The 27,449-nt window shown below is 35.7% G+C and overlaps 1 protein-coding gene across 4 annotated transcripts in view; it reads right to left on the reverse strand.

Annotated features, from left to right (window-relative positions):
- The window catches only part of CLASP2 (cytoplasmic linker associated protein 2), a 168,608-nt gene that overhangs the window by 132,611 nt on the left and 8,548 nt on the right, over positions 1-27,449 (reverse strand). For all 4 annotated transcript variants that reach the window (XM_058554565.1, XM_058554545.1, XM_058554555.1 and 1 more), the window contains exons 2-7: positions 23,086-23,164; positions 16,397-16,500; positions 14,550-14,641; positions 13,287-13,362; positions 11,381-11,478; positions 2,629-2,699 (exon numbers count right to left, since the gene is read on the reverse strand). In XM_058554565.1, coding sequence (XP_058410548.1) covers positions 2,629-2,699; positions 11,381-11,478; positions 13,287-13,362; positions 14,550-14,641; positions 16,397-16,500; positions 23,086-23,164 — 520 coding nt within the window. The remainder of the gene's footprint in view (positions 1-2,628; positions 2,700-11,380; positions 11,479-13,286; positions 13,363-14,549; positions 14,642-16,396; positions 16,501-23,085; positions 23,165-27,449) is intronic.

The raw sequence follows: 27,449 nt of genomic DNA on the forward strand, positions 1-27,449 counted from the left end.
TGAGCCTTTATTTTGCCCTAAAATGTTTTCCTGTTCTGTAACTTCATTTTAAAGTTTTAGTTTGAGTGCACAATAACAATGAGCCAACAAAAAGGCTGAAAATTTTGTGGGGAAAAATTGTGCAGAAATAAGAAAGGAGTTGAATAAACTTTCATTACATTACTTTAGGTACAAACTATTTATTTGCCTTCAGATTGTTACTTAAAAAAATTTATTTTCAGTGTTCAATTGATATATTTTTCTACCTATGAAAATTATTCAAGTATCCTGGGTTGGGATGAAACACACCATAATATTAGTGGAAATAATTTTTTCATTTAATGGCTTTTCACTTAGCAAGGATTTTAGGAAAATTTAATTTAATTTTATTAAATTCATTAAACAAAGAGTGGTTATATTTCTTCTATTACCAACTATAATCACTCTGGATATTCATTTACTTCTTTATCATCTCTCTCTCTCACTAGAATGTAGCCTCCTTGAGGCAGAAACTTTAACTGTCTTCTTCAGTATTGTGACATGATCTAATTTACATTTTAAGAAGATCGTTCTCACTTCTGGGTAGAAAATAGATTCCAGGGGGCAAACATGAAACAGAAATCTATTGCAGTGATCCAGGTAATAGCTAAACGAGACTTAGGGTAGGCTTTTAGCAGTTGAGATGGAAAAAAATAAGCAAATTTGGGATATATTAGGATTTCAGAGGCAGAAACGACCGATTAATAACAATGGGGGATCAATTCAGGTTTCTAGCCTGAGCTGATGGTGGTACCATTGGCTGACATGGGTAAAGTAGGGGAGGAACAGATTTGAGGGAAAGGAAGAGACAACAGGGTTTCACTTTTGGACACGTTAAGCCTGAGATGCCTATTAGGCATCCAAATGAAAATGTCATCGAGGCCACAGGCTACCAAATCTAGAGCATAAGGGAGAGATGAATGAGGGCTAGAACTACACATTTAGGAGTCATCAGCTAATAGGCATCATTTAAAGCCTTTGGGCTGGATTAGATCACTGAGGGAGAATAAAGACAAGAAAGTGGAAAAGCCTGCGACCTGGGACCTGCCAACATGATAAATGGTTCCTGCCTCTAGTCTCCTCCTTTATTAACGAATCCATTAAAGCATAATATTGTCATCAAAAACATCATGACCAATTTCTACACCCCAATATATACATATTTTAGCTTTAATGTTCAATTTAACCATACTTTCAATACTCATATCATAATCTCCAAAAAAAAAAAAAAATCTCTGAAGACTCCCTCCAAGAGAAATAAATGCCAGATACTAACCCCAAACCTCTCTGATTATGGACAGAGAAAAAGAAATGAGAGCTAAAAGAGTAAGGAACAAAAAATCTTCTACTTTGAAGGTAAAAGAAATAACCTCACAAAATATAAGAATGACAGTACTTTCAAAATAAACCATATCCAAATAAATATTTTAAATTGTAATATGCATTCAACTACATAGTCTGGAATCCACAAATGAGAATGCACTGTAAATGGTATGAAAACACACAAGAATTTTAACAGCTCTCCATCTTTCTGCTGTTTCTGGTTTCTATGGAAATGGACAGAGGTAATTGCTGGAAAAATAAGGACAAGGTACTTAAAACACCTACTATTCAAAGAAGTGAGAAACAGTTGGCAGTCAGGGTGAGGACGGGTAGTGCTGAAGTCAATTTATGCTTCTAGAACTAAGTTTAGATTAGGGTAGACACAATCTTTTTAACACTGAATGTCTCACTCCATCTGCCTTTCTGCAAAAAAAAAGGCTCAGACTTTGTTTAATCCAGAGAAAAAGAACTAGATTATATTAGTAACTAGTTTTTCTATTATTTAACTATACAATTTAAACACCAAATTTTTTCTCCAACATCATTTACATTACTAAGCTAACCACACTCTCTTTAATATGAACCTACTTCCTTAGGTGGAAAAACCATCTATGCTATCTTTGGAAATAGAATATATTCTTTGCATATGTGGCTAGTTAATATTTAAAGACTGAAGTCCAGGTAAATGCTACCCAATAAAAAAAAACACACAATTTAGCAATCTTACAAAAAGAAGAGCGACCACAAAATCAAATAAATGCCAGATACTAACCCCAAACCTCCTTGAATTCCAACTTGGTCTCATTCTAATTAAGAAGCCACAGATGATCACACTGGTGAAGTCCCAGTGTCTCTTGCTCTTCACCAGCATCATAACTGGTAGTCCACACACAGGTGTAACAGAGCCCATCAACCCACAGTTTCTACTAAAAATAACTACATAAAACAATTACTCTGGGAATACAAAACACTTTTTATGCATACAACGTGGAAGGCAAGAGAGTGATCGTATCTTCAATCCAGAAGACACAAAAAATAAGGCAAAATAACAGTATTATTTTACACAATAGACCCACTTTTAATTTTCACTTACTCCAAGAGTCAGAGGATAGGTAATGATCAGCAGGATGTAAAGACTTTGTTATTATATCCGAACTAAGTTTCCAGCCACAAAATCAAATCCACTGAATCAGTGATATAATGGCTGACTTGGAAACGTGTTTTTAGTGTCTAAAACTTTGCTAAATAATTTTAGAAATGTTTGAGAACTGAAATAATTATTCTTACCTTTGCAGACACTCAAAATCATACCGCCTGAATTTTGCACTTCATCAAATTTGGCAAATATCATTTCTAATCTGGGAATAAAGAATAAATTTTATTTGTTTGTTTTACATACAGTTTAAATACAAACAATCTTCTTCACCATCTTCCTGAGAAAAAAGCAATTCCAGGGATTCAGTTACTTCTACACAACTCTCTTTTACAATTGACTCACTTACTGAAAGGAAACACAAAACCTCTCTCTTCAGTCAAGAAAAGCAGCCAAATACAGGCAGCACTCTACACACTTGCAGGTACATTTACAAAAAGATAACTTTCACGCAAGGCAGTTTCACGTGTTTCTTCCATCATAAAATTATTTCTCTAAACCCATCAAAACTACTTTAGTTCCAATCATATAATGAATCCACTCAGTCACCAAGACATCTTTAAAAAGTACATAAAAATCATTCTAAAGAAGCTGAAAGCAAACATAAAAACAATGAAATATAAAATGTCAGAAACAAGTGATGCTGATATGACTGATAATCTGATGTTTTCCCTATTAACCTATTTTCATTTAACACCAATTCCACTAGCACTTCTGATTTTATATTCAGAAAGACTTTCTACACTTCTATCACTTTTTTTTTAGTTAAAAATGTGTTTCTTATTACAAAAGCAATGTACACTCATTATAAAAGAAAATTAGGAAATATAAATAGGAACAAAGAAACAAAACACAATCCTACCATCCAGAGACTTTAACTGTACTTGTTCTGATGCTTTATATTTATACATATATTTTCTCCACACCAAAATGGGATCATGGACAGCACTATTTTTTAGTTTGCTTTGCCTTTACTTTCCAATATATCATGTTACAATTTATTCTTAAATTTATGACTTAGAGATTTGGGGGAGGGTAGAGGGCCACTGCCGTCTTGTCTTTAACTGCCAAATGTTTTTCTCTGTCGTACTCTTATGTTTCTGTCATAATTTCATTTCTAAAAGCTTACTTAAACCTTGTTTCACATCCTGTCATTTCTTACTTGTAAACTGAGGATGCAGATACTTTTTGGCCTAAAAAAACTTTTTTTAGTTGAAAACCTTCTAGGAATTCATTATAATGGGATTTCTAAACCTTAACCTCATGTTCTAACCCTACCCCCAAATTCAACAATTAATAATATTCACACATCTGAAAGCACTTCAGTCGAAAGACACAGGTCTCTTCACCCTACAGAGTAGTATCTTCCAGAGTTGAGCAGACCCTAGGCAGGCTGCGCAGAGACAACATGTGGACAAAATGAGATGAGGCGGGGAACACTGGAATTGGAAGGCGGGATGTCAGAATGAAGATGCGACAGGCCAGGAACAGAAAGGAGAAGATTTAGGAGAGTTCTTTGGGAAAAACGCAGAAGAAGATGTTAAGAAGCATGAAATTAACACTCAGCTGTAGAGTAGCAAAATAGGAGTAGGAAACTGAGGACAGAAAGCTCCAAGATAGAAGAGAGTTGGTAAAGAATTGAGGTGGGGCAGGTAAAATATACAGCAAGGAATGGAGACACAGGCAGCTTTAATGGGAACAGGGGTCAATTGAAATACTAGGCAAATATAACAGTAATAGGCTAAAAAGAAAGAAAGAAAAAAGGGTCAAGGTGGAAAATATCACCCAAAGGTCTTTTGGGACTGGGCTGGGCTAGAAAAGACACACAAAGATGCTTACCTCACACCCTTCATCTTGCTGCCAGCCCTCACTTTGCTCTTTATATATTTCCTACAACCGTCCTGCTCTCTCTTCTCCCTTTCCTTCTAATGCTTCTCACTTTACCAGCTTTCAGGTGAAACAAACACTGACATTTGTTTGGTATTTATTGAAAACATTTTAGTTCCCTGTTTAAAATTTTATAAGGAGTTAAGTTCATACCCTCCTATCTTTAAAAACAAAACTAAACTAAACTAAACACAGTATAATTTTCCTTTTATGTGGCCCTCACTGGATCACCCTCACCCGTGATCATTAAGCTTGAAACAATAAAAAGCTCCATATAGCTATTTAGAAAAACAAGCTTATTCATAACGGAGGGTCATTACACATATAATCTGATGCAAAAGGAGGAAAGAAACAACTTAAGAGTAGAAAAAAGAGACCAAGATCTTTTAAGTAATTCAGGAAGAAAAAAATTATGAAATTCAACAGAAGAAAAATACAATAGAGGTTGGATTATCCAAAAGATTATAATCACAACTTAGGAAACCAAGGAATAGAGACCAGTAAAGTTCTAGGAAGGTTCTGACTCAGGGTAAGGATAGAGACCAGCAAAGCTTTAGCACAGAACTGGAAAAGCAACTCTAACCAAAGTCCATATTTAAGTTTAGAGTCATAATAATAAACCACAAGTACAATATGAAAGAGACGATTAGGTATCTCAGAGCTCATGTTTTTTTGAGTAACAGCTTTATTTGGATAAAACTCACATACTACACAATTCACCTCATTAAAGTGAACAATTGATTGATTTTTAGTATATCCACAGAGTTGTGTAACCACCATCAGGACCAATTTTAGAATATATTCGTTACCCCAAAAAACAACCTCATACCCATTAGCACTTACTCCCCATTTCCCCCAATTTTCTCAGTCCTAGGCAAACACTAATCTACTCTCTTTCTAAAGATTTGCCATATCTGGGCATTTCACATAAATGAAATCAGACAATATACAGCCTTTTATGACTGGCTTCTTCCACTAATAAGGTTTTCAAGGCTCATCTATGTTGTAGCATGTATCAGTCATTACCATTGATGGCTAAGTAATATTTCATTGTATAGATATACTACATTTTGTTTATCTACTCATCAGTTGATGGACATGTGGGGATGTGAGGTGTTTCCACTTTTTGGCTACTATGAATATTCATAAAGCCGTTATAAACAACTGTGTACAGGTTTTCACATGGACATCTATTTTTCTATCTCTTGGGTATATAGCTAGGTGTAGAACTGCTGGGTCATATGGTAATTCTATGTTTAACATTTTGAGGAGCTGCAAACTGTTGAAGCTGCACCACTGCTGCACCATTTTACATTCCCACCAGCAATGCATCAGAGTTCTAACTGCCCTACATCTTCAACCACACTTGTTATTGTCTGTCTTTTTTATTTCGGCCTTCCTAGTAGGTGTAAAGTGGTTTCTCTGTAGTTTTGATCTGTATTTCTCTGATAGCTAATGATATTGAGCATCTTTTTATATGTTTATTGGCCATTTGTATATCTTTTTTGAAAAAAGATCTCTTCAAATACTTTGCCTGTTTTTTTTTTTTTTCTGAGGAAGATTGGCCCTGGGCTAATATCCATGCCCACGTTCCTCCACTTTATATGTGGGACGCCTGCCACAGCACGGCTTGATAAGCGGTACATAGGTCCATGCCGGGGATCTAAACCTGCGAACCCCAAGCTGCTGAAGTGGAGCACGTGAACTTAACCATTACACCACCAGGCCGGCCCCCCTTTGCCTGTTTTTAAATTGGGTTATCCGTCCTTTTACTGTTGAGTTGTAAGAGTTTTTTACTATATACTTGGGACGTCTTTTTTTTTTTTTTTTGGTGAGGACGATCAGCCCTGAGCTAACATCTATGCCAACCCTCCTCTTTTTGCTGAGGAAGACCGGCCCTGAGCTAACATCTACTGCCAATCCTCCTCCTTTTTTTCCCTTTCTCCCCAAAGCCCCAGTAGATAGTTGTATGTTGTAGTTGCACATCCTTCTAGTTGCTGTATGTGGGAAGCCGCCTCAGCATGGCCAGACAAGTGGTGCGTCAGTGCCCACCCGGGATCCGAACCCAGGCCGCCAGTAGCGGAGCACGTGCACTTAACCACTAAGCCACAGGGCCAGCCCCGGGACATAAGTCTTATGAGATATATGATTTGCAAATATTCTTCCCATTATGTGGGTTTTCTTGTTGATTTCTTGATGATGTTCCACGAAGCATAAGTTTTTAATTTTGATAAAGCATAATTTATTTATTTTTTCTTTGGTTGCTTATGCTTTTCGTGTCATATATTAGAAACCATTGCCTAGTATTTTCTAAAAGTTTTATTGTTTTAGATCTTACATTTACTTCTATGATCCATTTTGAGTTAATTTGGGGGTGTGGTGTGAGGAAGAAGTCCAACTTTATTCTATTGCATGTGGAACTGCTCTGTTTCTAGAGCACCATTTGTTGAAAAGACTATTATTTCCCCACTGAATGGTGTTGGTACTTCTGACAAAAATCAATGGACCATAAATGTAAGGGTTTATTTCTGGACTCTTAATTCTTACCTATATGTCTAATGTTATGCCAGTACAATACTGTCAGAGCTTATCTTTTTAAAAATAGCTGATAGAGAAAAACAATTTTTAATTATTATTTTGAAACTATTTGATTCAATGGCTTTATGAATTATACTTAGTTTAGCTGTTTTAACAAAGAAGAATGTTTTTGATATAAATATAAGGGTGGACAAAAACAGAACTTCAACCTTAGAGGGCTGTATCCAACAGGAAATTTGGTAACCACAAAGAAAGAAGCATGAGAGGCAGAAATCTCCCTTCTGAAAAATTAAAGTTAGAATATAATCACTATGACAAAAGAATATAGTTTCAAATGAATGCAATATTCAGTATAAAGTTAACTCTTGAGAATAAATGTTAGTGGAAAGAGGGAAACAGTAGTGCAAGAATCATCTGAAGAAAGGGGTAAAGCAAAATTCATTCATATTTTACCTCATAAAAGTTTTAGAACTCTTCAATATAAATGTGTCCAGTCAAGATTGTGTGTCAAGATTCAAAATAGTACCTATAAAATAATGAGGCCATATACTAAAAGAATAGAAAACACTCTGCACGCCTGAAGAAGCAAAGTTCACCACACCTTATACCTATGCAAAGTCCTTCCCATTCCCTACTACCTGCCAGAGAAGCATCATCGATGAGAACAACACAAGCACAGCACAGGGGAAAGAACTATGGACTGGGAGTCTGGAAGCCTTCAGCTTCTCATCAACTAGCTGTCACTGCTTGGGTCTCACAGCCCACATCTGGCAAGTGGCTAGCCACAATCAGAAGAGGGAGAAACCATATATAAGAATGGATGGAGTTAATAAAACATTGGCTTACTTCAGTAAGAACATTAAAGTATAAGCTACCCACATATGATAAACCCCTATGAGGTTGATTCTGATGGGGGAAAAATCAAATAAGGAGTTTCCTATAACAACCAAAATTATTTATAAAACATAACTTAAAAAGAAAGGAACATTATAGGCCAACCTTACTTCAAGCATAAATGCAAAAATCCTAAGCAGATATGTGGACACTTAATTTATAACAAAGAGAACACTGAAGAAAGATGTTTTCAGTAAGTGGTGCTAAGCCAAATGGGTATCCATATGGAGAAAAAATGTATCTGAACCCCTATCTCACACCACTTACAAAAAAAAAATCACATGGACTATAAATCTAAATGGGAATAAAACTTCAAGACAATTACACAGAGAATGTCTTCACGACATTAAAAGCAAAGATTTCTTAAACCAGGAACAGAAATGTCTAGTCATTAAGGAAATGACTGAGAACTACATTAAAATTAAGAACATATGGGGGCTGGCCCAGTGGCGTGAGTGGTTAAGTGCACGCACTCAGCTGCGGCGGCCCGGAGTTCGCCGGTTCAGATCCCCGGCGCGCACCGATGCACCACTTGGCAAGCCATGCTGTGGCGGCATCCCATATAAAGTGGAGGAAGATGGGCATGGATGTTAGCCCAGGGCCAGTCTTCCTCATCAAAAAGAGGAGGATTGGCAGATGTTAGCTCAGGGCTGATCCTCCTCACACACACAAAAAAATTAAGAACATATGTACATCAAAAGACACCATCAAGAAAGTAAAAAGGCAAGTCACAGGGTAGGAGAAGATATTTGAAACATATATATAGCCGACAATGCGCTTGTACCTAGAATACATTTTTAAAAGTCCTATCTGGGGCTGGCCCGGTGGTGCAGCGGTTAAGTTCGCAGACTCTGCTTCGGCAGCCCCGGGGTTTGCAGGTTCAGATCCTGGAAGCAGACCTACACACTGCTTATCAAGCCATGCTGTGGCAGGCATCCCACATACAAATTGGAGGAAGATGGGCACAGATGTTAGCCCAGGGCCAATCTTCCTCAGCAAAAAGAGGAGGATTGGCAACAGATGTTAGCTCAGGACTAATCTTCCTCACCAAAAAAATAAATAAATAAAAAGTCCTATCAATTAATTTTTTTAAATGACAGACCACCCAATTTTTAAAAAGGGGCAAGAAACCTGAAAAGATACTTCAAGAGAACATATCCAAATGGCTGATAAATACATGAAATGGTGCTCTCCTTTATTAGTAATCAGAAAAATGCAGATTACAACCACATGACAACACATGCACCAGAAACCTAAATTTAATAAAAGTAAGATTAACAATGCCAAATATCAGTGAAAATGCAGAATAATGGGAACTTGCAAACAGTGCTAGTGAGAATATAAATGGGTACAATCATTCTGGAAAACTTTTCGTCAATATCAACTAAAGGTGAACATACCCTATGGCCTAGCAATTCCACTCTTAGATATATTCCAAGAGAATGAATACATATGTACACCAAAAGACATGTATAAGAATGTTTTTAACAACATTATTCATAAAAGCTACAAATGGAATACAACTCAGCAGTCCATCAACAGTATGGATTCATAAAGTATAGCATATTCATACAATGGAAAACTATATGGCAATGAAAATGAACAACTGTAGCTGGATCCAACAACCCAAAAGAATCTTAAAAAGATAATACTGACTGAAAGAAGCCAGACACAAAAGAGTACATCCTATATGATTCCATTTATAAAAACTTCAAAAACAGGCAAAACTAAACCATGGTAATAGAAGTCAGGATTGTGGTTACTTTTGGGAAGGAGAGAAAAGGCACAAATTAAAAAGGATTTGGGGAGGCTTCTGGAAGGCTATAATGTTCTACTTCTTCACCTGTGTGGATATATGAGTGTATCCACTTTGTAATAATTTACAGAGCTACACACTCATGATTTACATACTTTTCTGTATGGATGTCATAGTTGAATAAAACTTTAAAATACTTTAATAAAAAATAATTCCAATATAAATTTTAAAATATATAATGTAATATATATTCATACATATACACAGTCACACACACAAATATATGTTAACATCATTTCTTTCATCCACATAAGATAATGTAGAATTTACTCAAATGAAATTCTTGTTAGCTCTGGAAATAGAAAGCGAATGAATGAATGAATAAGTAAACAAAATGCATATTTATTGGACAACCTTATTACCAAAAAATAATTGGTGCTGGAAAAAAATCTACCTGGTAAGAGAGACAGCCAGATATGATTAGACCCCTGATAAGCGAACACACCACCACCTATGAAGTAGTCTTGCTCCTCCTGACACCCCCTGCCAAAAATCTGATCAAGCCCCCAGATCCAACTACCAATTTATAGGATATAAAGACAGAAGAACATGTTAAACTACACCACAGAAAAAGAATTAGCAATATCTAGTATATGGGAAACTTTAAAGGATAAACTACCCAGCTCACTCAAGAATAAAACACAAGGAAAAAACAGTTTTGGGGATACACAAAAATATAAAAAGATTTATAAAACATATCAACTAATTGTTGGAATTTATTTGGACACTGATTCAAACAAATTGTTAAAACTACATACATACGACATTTATGAAACAACTGGAAATTTGAACCCTGAGTGGATATTGGGTATTACAGAATTACACAGAAAAAAATTTAAGGCGTGACGATGGTATTGTGGTTGTAATTGAAACATAAAATTTTTTTCCTTCAGTAATATACTGAATAATTACAGATGTAATGTTATGATGACTTGGGTTTGCTTCAAAATAATACAGGACAGAGTAAGTAGGTAAGGCTATAACATACAAAACCGGCCATGAGTTGTTAACTGTTGAAGGTGGGTAACGGGTACATGAAGGTCAGTTATACTACTCTGTCTACTTTAGTATATGTTCAAAATTTTCCATAAAAAAAATTAAGAAAAAAAAACCTTTCAGGTCTCCTTAAAATGGGGACTAAAATTTCATTACAAAAAGAAAATTTAATTGGAACAATAGCTTTAATAAAAATAAAAACTCTCAGAAGTACTAAATAAAAAAACTATCTTTGAAAAAAATATTCTGATACACTAGAAGCTTATCAACAGGATTTTTACTGACCTGATTGATGCTACTCTACTCAGATAGTCTTGATTTTCTTTTTATTTGACTAGGTTTTAAGAGTAATGACTGATTCTTATAGAGCCTTCTGTTATCCAGTATCTTGTATAGTACCTTCAACACTAAGTACTCAAAAAATATTTACTTAATGAATGGATTAATATTTTTACTAAATCCTTGCTCAAGCATCTTCCGAATAATGACTATTATTGTCTGGTATCAAAAGACAGTTACCTGACACTGATATTTAATTACGTACTAAATAATATATAATACATGAGCATATAATGAAAGTGTCCAAAAAAATTACAGGACCTTAAGAACTTTTTAAACGGTGATAACCTATATATCCTTTTGCATCTTTTGAATTTTAAAACATTTCAGAAAATTGAACTTATTTAAAACAAATGCATGAAATTAAAACTTCTAAAACCAGTGGCAAAAAAATAAACAAATTTAGCAAAACTTACCTAGCAGAGGGAATTCCTCTCTTACAAAGGTCCACCCTCACTTTCTCTCCCACATGTCTATAAATCTCCACTATAGCCAATATTGAAGCATCTCTCACCTGCCAAAGAATTCAGAATTAAAAAAAAAACTTATATGAGATACAATAAAATACTTCACCTCAAAGTAACATTACACTAGTAGACCACTTAAAGCTCCAAGTTGGTTTTAATGCCTCTAAACCCCTGAGAGATTATGGCAGGTCATTAACAAAAACCAAGAGGACGTGCCAAGAAACCTCTAGAGAAGGCTGTAAAAAGTTTTACAGAAATCTAAGAAATATGTAATAAAACTTACTAATGTGGCTTTTAAAAAATCTTCTATTTGTAATAAGATTGTATAAAGAATTGTCAATAAGAGTATGAATACAAATCATTATCATGGTTAATACATTTTCCTGGAATAAAAGTGCCTTTCAAGAATGTGGCCTGAACTCAGATATTTACACATCAATGTTCACAGCATCATTATTCACAATAGCCAAAAGGTAGAAACAACCCAAATGTCCATCCATGGATGAATGGATAAACAAAATGCAGTATATACATACAATGGAGTATTATTCAGCCTCAAAAAGGCAAGGAAGAAAATTGTGACACATGCTACAACATGATGAACCTGGAAGACATTATGCTAAGTGAGATATGCCATATACAAAAGGACAAATATTGTATGGTTTCACTTTTACGAGGTACCTAGAGTAGTCAAATTCATACGGAGAAAAAGTAAAATGTAGTTGCCAGGAGCTGAGGGGTTGGGGGGAATGGGAGTTATTGTTTAATGCATAGAGAGTTTCAGTTTGGGAAGATGAAAAAGTTCTGGAGATGGATGGTCGTGATGGCTGCACAACACTGTGAATGTACATAATGCCAATGAACTACACTTAACAATGGCTGGAGGGGGCCGGTCCCACGGCATAGTGGTTAAGTTTGGTGCCTTCCGCTTCGGTGGCCTGAGTTCATGGGTTCGGATCTCAGGTGTGGACCTACATGTAAAATAGAGGAAGACTGGCACAGATGTTAGCTCAGGGCTAATCTTCCTCAGCAAAAAGAGGAAGACTGGCCATAGATGTTAGCTCAGGGCAAATCTTCCTCAGGAAAAAAAAAAAAAAGTCTGGAATGGTAAATTTTATGTTGTCTATATTTTACCACAATTAAAAGAAATAAAATGTGGTCTAAAGACAGGAATTTGGAAGACATCTCTAATTCCTTTGCACAGCTCACTGTCAAAGAGCAAATGAAGAGATAGAACTCTCTATAAACCTCCAGGGGTGGAACTAGGACCTAAAAGCAGGAAAAATCTTATCCAGAGTTATTTCAAACACAGAAGCTGTGCCAAAAAGGTTACAGCTAAGATTCAACTCCACCATGAGGGGCAAGATCCAGAACACACTCCTGTATTATGCCTACAGTATATGTAGCTCAGGTAAAGAAATGTCTAACAAGTGATACACCACTGGCACAAATTCCCTCCGTTAAACAGGGTTATCACTGTTGCAAAAAGTTGTTGTTATGCAACCACATTCAGGAATGAAGAAAGGTGACAACCTGTCCTCACAATGAACATATAAGAGGACTATAGAAAGGAATCCAGGTTCTTTGTAACTCAATCTTTCAAACTCAAGAACTATCCTTTAAGTCCCATCTATTCTTAATACCAGCCAAACAACTGGCAAACTTGAGCAACTTACGTGAACATAACGTGTTCTTAAAAGCTAACTTTGGTGGATTAGAAAAAATGAAGTGAAATCTTGATTTCACTACCCCCTTCCACCCTTTTCTTTCTTCTTTTTAAAAATAAAATAAGAGCACTAGAAAAGAAGCGGTATCCAAAAAATTAGTCAATGCTTGAACGTAAATAAAATTTTACCTGACTGTTGGAATCTCCAAATAGGATACACAAATGTGGTACCAACTTGCTGAGAACTAGTGGCTGAGCCCCAAAACTAAATATAATTTGAAAAAAAAATAAAGAGAATTTGGTTTTAATCAAACAATAAACAAAATATCCTTATACTTTCTTCTTGTCTGTATCAATAAGACAAATATGGTGGAGAGCATGGGCACACATCATTAGAACATGAAGGATATGAGACACAAGCAAAAACTAATTCTAAACAGTGTGAAATATGCGAACTCGAATAATCATGACTGACAATGAAAATTGTCAACACACAATCCAACAAAGCAAAATGTTCAACCAATGGCACTCTTAAACCTAGCAACCTATCCATAACTCAAGAAAATTTTAGCTTTTGCTTTAAAATAGTGAATTTTTTAGACTCTGGGTCTCAAATAAATTTGCATTCCAATAAAATCTCTATTTATGCTTATGATGCTTATTTTGATGAGGTCATGGGTTGAAAGCAAATGACAGGAGAGCCAAAAACCACAAAAGCTGTGCAGACTGAATGCACTTACAAGCTCTAGATGGCAGAAAGGACCATAGAGGAGTAAAAGAAAATAAATGAAGGCATAGTTAGAGAAAAAGAAGTAACACTACAGGAAAAGTTGAAAGCTACTATATATTACCTATCTTGCTGCACAAAACTTGCAAAAATAATCCAGAAAGAGAACAAAAGCCCTAGTTTACAATTTCTTCAGACTGGAGTTCCGAGCTCTGTGGTATCTGTGCTGTCAGAGCTCTGTACACTGCTACCAGATTCACTGTCCAGTTACTGGGGAGAGTCTTGATGTTCAGTGTACAATTTTGGTAACCACCCATACTGCTCTAGAAAGTCGAGGTGGGAGAAACGGCTACAATATCTGAAATACCACTGAACTAAAAACAATTCCAAACTGGGTCCAGAACAGAAGTAGATCCTAAGTTATATTAGCATATTTGTCATATGACCAGGTATTTTAGTTAGCAACTATTCACATACTAAGAAAAAAAGAGAAACACTTTTATCATTGGCTAATAATTTCAAATTAACAACATGCAAGATAACACACACATAAAAAATTAACAACTAAAGGTATCAAATAAAATAATAACTCCTGTACCATAGATCAATTAATAACTATTTAAAATTTATTTCCATAGCTTTCCTTGAGCTTTGTGTAACGGATATTGTTTTTTTGAAAAATGAAAAAACATAAGGAGGCTATTTTCAGTAATCATAAAACTTACATGTTTAAGGTTTCAATAAGACACAGACACACGCCTTCTCGAGATCGAAAATTCTTGTGCTTAAAACCAGAAGCCAACTGTTCCCAAATGTACTATTCAAAAGAAAAGTAAACATGTATAACAAAAACTTAAATTCCTCATGTTATAATCTTTTATCTATTCCCAACCTTACCACCCACCTTATTGGTAACTGAATTTTCCCATCAGACTATTTACTTCTCTACAAGTTTTTCTAAGCCAAATTTGCACTGATGCTGTTCTCACCCATTTTTTAATATCTTAATCACATTTTTAGTTTTTACTTTATATCTTTCACTTTAGATTTCAATCATTCTCAGAAAAACTATGTCTAAAACCTAAAAACCTTAGAATTTCCAAGGACACAGAATTTGTTCTAAGCTTTAGAAAACTTCAACAACAATGCTACCATTATAAGCACAGTAGTCCAGTAAGCATTTAAAAGGTCCAATGTTGCCTAGTAACTACTACAGACCGTCACATTAAACAGGCTTTTTCAACATTTTATAATTCAGGCTTTTCTCCTTTTAACACTGGATCCAAACACAGAAACATATTTGGGAAAGTCATTTTATTGCTAACTACTATAATTTTCTTTTGGAAAAAACATAGATAAACCTACACAAATAATCTAAAACTAACATATGCGTTTGGTATAAGAAGGAATCCAACTTTATTTTTCCAAAGATATAGTCAATTGTCCCAACCAATTCTTTCCCCATATTTAGAAATACCACCCTTACCATTTACTAAATTCATGTGTACACACACACACACACACACACACACACACACACACACACACACTCCTCTTCCTGGACTTGATTCTTTCTGGACTCTTTATTCAATTTCTCTCTCTCTGCCAACCTTTCTGGAAGGTAACTTTGAAGTTTACAAAAAAAATCTTAAATGTGAATAACCTGACTCAGCAACACCATCTCTGAAACTCTACTCTATATAGTTATATTTATATCCAAAGATATATGTACAATGATGCCCCTGAGGGTATGGTTTGTAAAAACAGCATGCCAAAAACAAGTTAAAATTTGAACCCCTAAATAAGTCTTGAAGGATACCCACCAAACTATTAACAAGGACTTAGTTTAAGGTATAAAATATCTGGGAAAATAGTTTACTTTTACAATTCAATACTCTGAATTTTTTATAAAATATATATAATATGATAATTTTTAAACTGTATTTTAAATAACACATAATATCATTGTGTATATTGTAAATTCTTATTTTTTTCCAGTTAACATGAGCTACTCTTTAAATCTTTGTTTACGTGTCAATTTATTTTTGCTCTCCTTTCAAAACACCTTCACAAGGGCAAATTTTTTCTGTTGTATTCATAAAACACAGATCACTGTCATAGAATATACTCTTTATATTATTAGTAGGCATCTGTTAAAATAAAAAATTTGCTTCTTCTCTCTGTAAGAGTTGCATAAATTAATACAACATTCAGTAGTTCTCAAAATAAGTTTTCTCACTGAACACTGTATAATTTGCAGGTAAGGAAAACCAGAAAATCCTAAAGAATAATATAATCAGTATAACATTAAATCACTAAAATCTCTGAGTTAACTTTTTAAAAACACTTTAAAGAGTAGAAAATAAGAAAAGGAAAAGCAAAAAAGCAAAAAGTTAAATATTGACATTTTATCTTAAATTTCAGCTTCTTTAAAGCATTAACAACAATTTATTGTTTAAAATTTCAGCCTTCACGTCACCTGGGGCTTCACTGACTTGCTGTGATTACTATCCATCTTTACTGATATTTCATCATTAATCAGCAAAATCTGAATTTTAAAATGTAGGCCTACCATAGGTGGTGCTACTTGATCCATTAACTTCAATATCAGAGTCTGAGTTTCATCTCGAACCTTGTCTTTGGCATCTCCCATTCTGTCTATTAAAGCTACAATAACTAGAGAAAGAGGGGGGGAAAAATAAATATTTATAATTTATCTCCATTATAACCTGTATTTTACAAAATTATAAGCTGTATTTTACAAATAGCAATTGTTTCCATAAATGAGAAGTTATGAGGTAAACAAACTGTTTTAAGTTATTTACTCATGAGTCCAATCGAAAATAACTGAGAAGCAAGTTTCAAAAGAATACATGCAGTATGACATCCACTTATAATAATAATGTTCAAAAAACAGGCAAGACAAAATACTATTCTATTTAGAGATACGTATAGATAGTCAAGCTCTACAGACAGGCAAGGGAATGATTATCCCAAAGGTCATAACAGTGGTTACCTCTGGTAGAGGGAGGGACATGTCATCAGGAAATGCAGAGAGGGAGCATCTAAGGGACTACAGAGTTCTAGTTTCTTGACCCGGGCATAGGCAGGTGTTAGTTTTATAATTATTTTTCAAATTGTATATGTTTCATATGCATTCTTTCATATGTTTGACATATTACTCAACTGACAAAAACAAAAGCCTAGGCCCCTGGGATTGAGGTCTTTCTCTACTGTGTCCAAGATTTTGGCACTATTCCATGAAAGGAGGTAAGAAAGGCAGGTTAGAGTCCATTCTTGGAGAGTTTTCATGAAAAAGGTTTCTGTAACTACAAATCAACAAAGCACCACAAAGAAATCACATCCATTGTGGGCAGAGGTTGGGGGAATGGAAGGGGGGTTGGAATTCAAAGGGTACAGGTTCTAAAGTCAGGTCATAGGGCAAAAATATCTCATAGTCAAAATTATCTTTCTGTAATCTCTTAAATTACCACTACCACTTAGTGGTGTTACTAGGCACGTGACATTATTTAATCTCTTTTTGTCTTTATTTCCTCAACCCATAAAAGTTCGCAGCAGTACTCACCTCAGAAGATTACTGAAAATTAAAAGATCATATATTTAAACAACTCAGAGAGTGAAGGGCACTGAGTAAGCACTCTATAATGTGTCACCTACTATCCCCATCATCTCTATAATCATCTTGCATGTTCAAAAGCAAAGAAATTAATTTCTTTTGTTTCTCTTTTGACATTACGGCTATAGCCTTCCTTTCCCTGAGGCAATGGAGACTGAGGCCTAGTTTAAACAAGGGAAGGAAGAAGAAATGAGATCAAGAAAGGGATTTTTTCTAGTTTATTTATAGATATATATAATTAAATGTGTATATAATTTGATGCAAATATACTCTACAATTGGGGCCGTCCCCGTGGCTTAGTGGTTAAGTGCGCATGCTCTACTACTGGCAGCCCAGGGTCGGATCCGGGGCGTGCACCGACACACGGCTTGTCCAGCCGTGCTGAGGCGGCGTCCCACATACAGCAACTAGAAGGATGTGCAACTATGACATACAACTATCTACTGGGGCTTTGGGGAGAAAAAGGGAAAAAAAAAAAAAGGAGGAGGATTGGCAATAGATGTTAGCTCAGGGCCGGTCTTCCTCAGCAAAAAGAGGAGGATTAGCATGGATGTTAACTCACGGCTGATCTTCCTCACCAAAAAAAAATATATATATATATACTCTACAATGTAACATTGTCTACAACGTAACAATCAGAACTGATGTAATAATAATTAATAACACTTAAGGAAAAAAGAAATTATACTCTTTTTGGAAGAAAATGACTAGCATGAGAATCCAACTATACCAAATGGAATGATGTCATCCAAAAATCTAAGCTTAATCAAGGAAATGACTATGTAAGAAAACAAAGTCCTCGCCATAAAAAACATAAGCTTAATCATGAGGTAACTGAAGCACCTGTCAGAACAATATAAATCCTTCTCCTCTTGCTTAGATGTATTGTTAACACTAGAGAAACTCATTAACATCTATAGTATTGGCTATAGTGGGACTCTGGTTCTGACAGCTTCTGAGAGGCAGAAGACAATACAAAATAAACACTTAATAAACATTAGATATTATTATGTACTAACCATTGAATTATCACAGTAAATCCTCATAAAAATCCTATGAAATACAGTAGGCCCATTTGATAGAGAAGGCCCAGAGGGATTAAATATCTTGCCCAAGGTCACACAATAGCAAGTTAGTGAAACCAGAATTTAAATAATCTACAGAACGTTAGGTCCCGGTCATAACTACTTCCATTTTCTTATAATTGAAGTGTTTTGCGTGCATGTGTGTGCGTATGTGTGTTTCAAAAATCACAAAAGCAGAAAAAAATAGACATTTCATTCCTGAGAAGTAAAATTTAACTCCAAAAAGCAAACAAAAATGTTGGCCCAAAGAGGGGCTCACTTCAATATTAAAACCTAAAATTTTATAAAACATAAACAACAAAAACAAAAAACCTTACACTACATAAACTTAGTATTACAGCTATTAAATTTAAAAATTTATAAATTTTTTGCATTAGAATCTTTTTAACACAGACTCTTGGACTCAAACAGAACAAGATTTTATTCCTACCTCTACCAGTTATTAATTATGCAAGATAGTAAACTTCTCTGAACTTCAGTTTCCTCGTCTGTAAAATAAGGAGGGATGCAGGCCTTGTGAGAAGATGAAGTAAAACTGATAAAAAGCACCTGTGCTGAGCCCATAATAAGTATTCAGAGGTGTCAGTGGTCTTCCCTAAAGATCTGTAAACAATATAATGACCACTGAATTATCCTTCAACTTGATGAACATTCAACAGAAAATTACTGGAAATCTAAAACAGAGCTTTTCACCCTGTAGACTCTCAATAAGAACGTATTAAACAAATGAATAAATCTATCACAGACCGGAATTTGGACAGTGAAACATGGAAAAAGTTTAAAGCATAGCTGTTAGCATATTTTATTCTCTTAACATTGTACAAAACGCAAACCACTATACAAAATACAAAACTGATGACCAGGTATACTGACTATTCTAATACTCTTTCTACATTTTGGATTAAAACTGTTTAAGATTTCTACAATATGAGATGTTTTACTGAATTCAGTTATAAAACCAGGATTGGTGATCAGTGTTAAATGTAAATTGTATTATTTTTGGGGGTGGAAAGTTTTATCTTTCCACAGTATATGTCATCACAAAAGAAAATTTAAATATTTTATATTAAAGAATTAATTTATATTAAAGAATTAACAGAGCCCATACTCTTTTTGGAACTCCGTCTAAAACTGAACATCAATCTCAATTTTCCTGAAACATCTCTCCACTTTTTATTTTTTGCTGAGGAAGATTCACCCTGAGCTAACATCCACGTCAATTTTCCTCTATTTTTTAGTATGTGGCCGGCGAACTCAGCATGGCTGCTAACAGAGCAGTGTAGATCCGTGCCCGGGATCTGAACCTGGGCCGCCAAAGCAGAGTGTGCTGAACTTAACCACTAGGCCACCAGGGCTGGCCCTCTTCACTTTTAATGTAAAAAGATAAAAAATATCTATAAAGATAGTTAATAACCTAAGTGCACCAAAGGAAAACAATATCACTCACATCAAGTTACATATATCTAGGGTTACATTAAAAAAAAAAACCTTAGCACACAATTTAATTCAATTCCTTCCTTTTATAGAAAGGCTCCTAAAGTAGTTTGGCTAAGGTCTAAGACAGGGTAAAATAAGAAAGGTAACCCTGGGACTCTTAGTCTACTACTGTAACTCTTTAAGAGTACACAGATATACTGCCTATCTTGCAAAACTATCATACAAATGAGAAATAATGTGAGGATCATCTTTCATGTATGTAAAGTAGATAAGCTCAGTAAATGAGTAAAAAGTAGGCAGTCAATAAATGGTAGCAAAGCTGTGACAAAATTTTCCTATTATATTACATTGACTCTCAAGTAATAATAAGTTCAAGTTTCACTAAGGATAATGATGAGCACTTAGGGTTCAAAGTGAAAATGATATTGACGAACAGTAAATGCACAGGGATAACCAGAAAGAGTAGATTAAAAGATAAAAACCTATACACATAAGAGTATGTAGATATGTAGGAAACACATACGAAAAACACTAACCAACCAAAGCTACTTAATGTAATTCACTAAGTATTCAAGGGTATAAGAATCATGGAGTAAAGAAAAATTCAGTGCAGGTAAGGTTAATCTGAAAAGCTCCCAGATATTGAAATCTGAAACAAGTCTTTAAAAGAGAAAAAAAGGACCATGGAGAAGAGGAGAGGATTTCAAAAAGAAAGAACAGCAAGGGCCGGCCCAGTGGCACAGTGGTTAAGTTTGCGTGCTCCGCCTCGGCGGCCCAGGGTTCGCAGGTTCAGATCCCGTGCGTGGACCAACGCACCGCTTGTCAAGCCAAGCTGTGGCAGTGTCCCATATGAAGTAGAGGAAGGTGGGCACGGATGTTAGCCCAGGGCCAATCTTCCTCAGCAAAAAGAGGAGGATTGGCATCGGATGTTAGCTCAGAGCTGATCTTCCTCACAAAGAAAAAAAAAAAGAACAGCACAGCAGAGGCATAATAAACAAGTCAAACCAGAACTAACAAGAGTGAGCAAGTTTCTTATTAGCTAGAGTGAAGAGAGAGAGCACCTGATGAAGATCATGAATAAATAAGGCTTCTGAGATGAAGAAGGGACAGACATGCAGAGAGAACTGGAACACCAAGGACAACAAAAAAGAAATTAAGTTCCGAAAGCAGGACAATCCTGGGACACAACAAACTAAGATTCTAGTCCCAGTACTCCTACTGCTTGAATATGAGCAAACAGTTGGTACATCAAACCCCATCTGGCCCTCCTTCTGTCTGAAAAATAAGTGAGAGACATAATACCTGGAATTACTCTCAAGTTTAAAATACTGTTTGTAATGACTAATAATAGGGAGCTACTACAACGCAGGGGTTACAAATATAAACACCTACAGTCAGGGAGGTACGGAAAATGCTGAAAATGAACCAGGTCTAAGAACTGCAGTATTCCAAGTCTGCTGTATTATAACCAATATCCGCAGTTATGAGGAGACAAGAGGAGATGGATGATGAGAGATGAGGTGAGTGATTATGAATTGGAAAGCTCATGACCCAGACAAAAGGGAAGCTACAACACAGCTTCAGCCAATAATTACATGTGAGAATGGAAGATCAGGGCTGCCACACTGGCCAATCTTTCAAGATAAGCCATAAATATGAATTTTTATGTAAAACTTCCTAATTTTAAACACTGATTCAAAACGTCTTAAGAGAATACAAAAGCAAGTAAAATGTTTGCAGAGCAGAGCATGGTTTTTAACATCTATAGGATGTTAAGCAGGAAACTGACATAATAAAAAATCATCTTTTCAGAAGATATTCATACAAAGAATGAATTGGAACCAGGTATTGATTAAAAAGGGAGTAATAAATGGGCCGGCCTGGTGGCGTAGTGGTTAAGTTCCCATGCTCCACTTCGGCAGCCTGGGATTCGCAGGTTTGGATCCCGGGCATGGACCTACACACCACTCGTCAAGCCATGCTGTGGTGGTGTCCTATATACAAAATAGAGGAAGACAGGCACAGATGTCAGCTCAGTGACAATCTTCCATAAGCAAAAAGAGGAGGACTGGCAATAGATGTTAGCTCAGGCCCAATCTTCCTCACCCCCCAAAAAAAAAAAATGGGAGTAATAAAGACAGGGAAATTCACTAAGATGCTTCTGCTGAAAGGATAGCTAGACAATAAAAATAAAAGAAAAAGTTGGCAGAATTTCGCAGCATACCAAACATAAAGAAAAAAGCTGAACAAAGATAATTAGAAAATAAGTCTGATGATACATTAGGAGGCATTAACTTAATCCATAAAAGAAAACCATGAACATCTGAGGCTACCCTTAAATGTTTCTATGTAATAGGAACCAAATAAACTCACTAAAGCACTCCAAAAGGCACATGAAGGTCACTCAGATTTAGAGAATAGGTCAGAGCCAACTCTGTAATCCTAACTACTATACAAAGAAGAGCATTATACTAGTATATTGTACTATACCGCAAACACACTGTAAGTAAATGCTGCTCAAAGTATGGGTGGCAGTGCAGGACCAGTCCACAAACTATTTGTGGTAAAGAAATTGAGAGTGCTTATAAAGGTTTTGAAACAATCTGACCAAAGTAATTTTGTTTGTTGAATCTAATAACAAAAAAGTGAGCCTTATTATATTTTTTCATTTCATTTTGCTGTAATTTATTTTTATTGTATTTTACAAAATATAGGTCTGCAACAGACTAGCAATGAAAGAACTGGTCCTTCACTACAGATAGTCTGAAAAGTGGAGCTGTAAGTTATAATATAAATTTTTAATATGTTACAAAAAAAGTAAAAGATAACAGTAGAAAAATTGAAAGTATGAAGTAAAAATCTATTAACAGTATATTTAGTAAGTTTTTTGTTTTTGTTTTTTTGTCTCAAAGGGAATATAATTATTTTAACAGGCCAAAATCTTTTATGTCTAGGCAAACTAAAATGCTAATTAGCAGACCTCTGGGTTGTACAAAATTACATTTTTGCTTTTACAGAGAATTTATTCTGTTAAACAAAAACTATGAGAAAAAAGTATGTCAAAACCTACAATGATTTTTTAAATAAGTAAAGTTAACTTACCCATTGCTACATAGGACTTAAATCGTGTTGATAATCTGTCCACAAAGGCACTTAAAATTTCCAATCCCATTAATGATACCTACAGATAGAAAGAAACTTTAATGGATACAAATTACGGATGCACACTTTAATATCAGTTTATGTTGACATAAAAGATCTTCATATAATATATTACCAAGTTTAAAAAAAAAAATGAGACTGAAGTATTCAGGGGTAAACAGTCATGAGGTTAGAGCACCCTATTCTCAAATGGTTCAATAATAACAATAATAGGGGCCGGCCCTGTGGCGTAGTGGTTAAGTGTGCGCACTCCGCTGCTGGTGGCCCGGGTTCGGATCCCGGGCGTGCACCGATGCACCGCTTGTCAGGCCATGCTGTGGCGGCATCCCATATAAAGTAGAGGAAGACAGGCACAGATTTCAGCCCAGGGCCAGTCTTCCTCAGCAAAAAGAGGAGGATTGGCATGGATGTTAGCTCAGGGCTGATCTTCCTCACAAGAAAAAAAAAAAATAATAATAATGTGTAAATACACGGAAAGATAGTGATAAAGCATATTTGGCAAAATGTTAATAACTGGTAGATTGGGTGGAGGGTACACAGGAGTTCACTGACTATACTCACAACTTTTCCTGTAATGTTGAAATGTTTCCTAAATGAAAGAGTTAAAAAGTAAAAGAGCACCTTTAACTACAGAGGAATTTCAGCTTCTGTCTAGGACAGAGAAACTGGAAAAAACATCACTCCCACCATAACACGAAAATGCCAAATAATCTACAAGACCATAACTATTCTTGAATCCATCAGAAAGCTGAGGTTATAGAATAATCAACTAGCCTGAAATCTAAGGAAAAACACAGATGCCTCCAAGGAGAGACAGGACATAAGCAGAAGGTCACATGTGGCAGAGGACAGAAGGAAAACAAAGCCATGATACAAGTGGGTAAGAATTCAGCTATATTTAACTCATTGTTAATAGCTGAGCGTGGGCTAGCATGAAACTACAGAATCCCTAGTAGCCAGAGACACAAGGAGAGTTCACACCCACTTGCAAGCTCTTTCTCCACAAACCTCCCCTGGACTCTCATAATTAGGATTGAGGAGAGGGCAGGAGACTGGAGGAAGTATCTCTCAGTGGTACAGGTCTCGGAGGGAGCTGCTGCCTCTACACCAGGAAAGGCACAAACCTTTCTTGTACCCTTGTCCTATAAGAAACAAAAGTTTGAAGCTCCTAATGGAAAGACAAACATTGTAACCCCCAGGACAGAGGTAAAAATTCACTATTATTAGGTAAAGAGAAAAGAAAAAAAGCTCTCTATCTCAAGGGGTGCAGCAGAAAACCATCCTGGGCTCAGATGATTAAAGGCCTCCAGCTGAGGAGAGGAAGGATCTCTGATAAAGCCTCACCTTCAAGACACAGGGACAAAGGGCTCCTAAGACTGAAGCTGGACCAGGAAAATGGAGAACACTCCCACTCTCCACAACCAGGCTAGCAAGAACAGAATAAGAAGCAACAGCAGTCTACCACTGGGGAAGGAGAGAACATGGAGAAAAACCCTCTATGAAGTACAAAAAAAGGGAAGGCCTAAAGTGTACAATGGAGCAGAAACACCGAGGACCCAACAATTCCACTCCAAGGTATATACCCAAAGGAATTAAAGGACACGAACAGATACTTGTGATCCAATGTTCATTACAGCATTAGTCACAATAGCCAAAGAGTAGAAGGCCCACATGTCCATCAACTGATGAATGGATTAAAAAAATGTGGTATATGCATTCAATCGAATATTATTTGGCTATAAATAGGAATGACTGATACATGTTACAAAATAGATGAACCTTCCAAAACGTTATGAGAGGTGGAAAAAAACCAGTCACAAATGGCACATGTTGTATGATTCAATTTATAAGAAATGTCCAGGACAGGCAAATCTACAGAGATAGAATTAGATTAGTGGTTGCTTAGGACTAGGGGATCTGAGGGGATACAGAGGTAACAGCTAAAGGGTCGAGACATCTTTTTGAGGTGAAGAAAATGTTCTAAAATTGACTGTGCTGATGGTTGGGCACATCTGTAAATATACTAAAAATCAATGACTTGTACACTTCAAATGAGTGAACTGTATAGTATATGAATTATATCAACAAAGCTGTTAAAAGCATAATTGAAAATCCAAAAACAGACTCACACATAAAATTTAACAGATGACAAAAGCAGTATCTCAAATCAGTAGGAAAAACATGCATACTAGTAAGATCTCACTTAGGAATATATCCCTAAGATACACTAGCAAAAAAGAAACTTCAATGTCTTTCAAAATCTTGTTGTTGATACAAGGAGCTATAGATAGAAGATATACAGAAGTAGCAACAACTGCAGTCCTGAATCTGAATTAGAGTATCGGTATAAACTCACGATGTATTTTTCTTTAAAATTAAAATAAAACCTAACCCTATCCATTGAAAAAAATCCAGCAATAATCAAAGGAGTAACAATGAGTTCCACCAGCACCCACACTGTATTTTCCGCATACCATTTCCCACTAAAAGGAACCAGAGCTTCTTGGAGAAGTGGCTGATTCCAGGGCAGGAGCAGGAAATATGACATCTTGTAATATCAAATAGCAAACATGCTACCAAAGATTACTAGGGTCATGCTGAGATAGGAGAGTTTGAATAGCAATAAGGATAATAACTGCATGGTCTTGAAACTCATTAGATAGGTTTAAATACAAGAGCTCATAGTAATAACAAAAACAAAAACGATTTGGCCAACACTAGAGGATGCTAGAAGACCACCTCATTATTTTGACAATTAGTAAATAAAAGGAAAGAATCATATGAACTACACCTGCCTTTTTATATAAACTATACCAATGGGTAACCAAACAGTAGTAAACGGGGGAAGTTTCTCTTTATGATAAAACTGAGGCTGTGCTACTTTGGGCACATCATGAGAAGGCAGGATTCTTCAGAAACAACAATAATGCTGGGAAAAGTAAAAAGCAACAGGAAAAGAGGAAGACCAAATATGAAATGGATTGACTCCATAAATGAAACTGTGGGCATGAGTCTACAGAAACTGAGTTAGGGCTGTTGAGGACAGTACATTGTGGACATCATTCATTCACAGGGTCACCAGGAGTCTGAGCCTACTTGAAGGCAAGTAATAACAACAATGAATTAAGAGACCTAAACATTGAATATTAATGGCTGCTAACATCACAAAAAGAGACTAGCAGACTTTAGGTGGCTTCCTGATATTATGTGCCTCCTGATGGAAGAACATTATTTATAAAGTAGTCTTGCCACAAAAAAAAAAAAAAGACTGAATCTGATCAAACTTTAGATCCAACTACCAATTTATAGGAAATACAGAGGGAACACACAACATCACAGGAACGACATTAGCAAAATCTGGACTGTGGGAAACTCTACCACAAATCAAATCCAAGATTTTTAAAGAGAGATTGAGGGAGAAACAGATTAAAAGAGACTCAATAAACATGTTAACTGAGATAGGCAGAACAACAGCCTCCCAAATGTATTCACATCCTAACCTCCAGGACCTGTGAATATGTTACCTTACATGGCAAAAAGAACTTTAAAGATGTGGTTAAGTTAAAGATCTTAAAATAGGGAAATTACCTTGGATTATCCTGGGCCCAATGTATCACAAGAGCCCTTATAAGAGGGAGGCTATAGGGTCAGGGCAGAGGAGATGTGATGACTGAACCAGTGGTCAAACAGAAAGATTTGAGGACACTATACTGCTGGCTTTGAAGATGGAAGAAGAGGCCATGAGCCAAGAAATGGAGGAAGTTTGTAAAAGCTGGAAAATTCTCTCCTAAAGTCTCCAGAAGGAATACAATCCTGCTGAAACCTTGATTTTATCCCAGTGAAACCCATTTTGGACTTCTGATCTCCAGAATTATAAGAAAATAAATGTACATTGTTTTAAGCTACTAAGTGTGTAGTAATTTGACAGAGCAGCAATAGGAAACTAATATATTAACAAATCACAATGTGTGAACTTTATTTGTATCCTGATTTTTCTTAAAAAAACTAATTTAAAAATTTGTATGACATTTTAAAAAACTGGAAGTTTGAACCCTGGGTATTTGGTATCAAGGAATTTTTTTTTACATATGATAATGGTATTGAGGTTATGTTAATTTTTCTTTAAAGAGCACTTATCTTTGAGACACTAGCTAGAAAGACTTACGGATGAAACAATATATCTGTGATTTGTGACAAAGTGATGGGGCAGGATTAGCCACGGACTTATGAGTGTTGTGGGTGGATTTGTTATTTTATTCTACCTACCTTTATACATGTACAAAATTCTCCATAATAAAAAATGT

The sequence above is a fragment of the Diceros bicornis genome, chromosome 2, assembly GCF_020826845.1.
Source record: "Diceros bicornis minor isolate mBicDic1 chromosome 2, mDicBic1.mat.cur, whole genome shotgun sequence".
NCBI classification, from domain to species: Eukaryota; Metazoa; Chordata; class Mammalia; order Perissodactyla; family Rhinocerotidae; genus Diceros; species Diceros bicornis.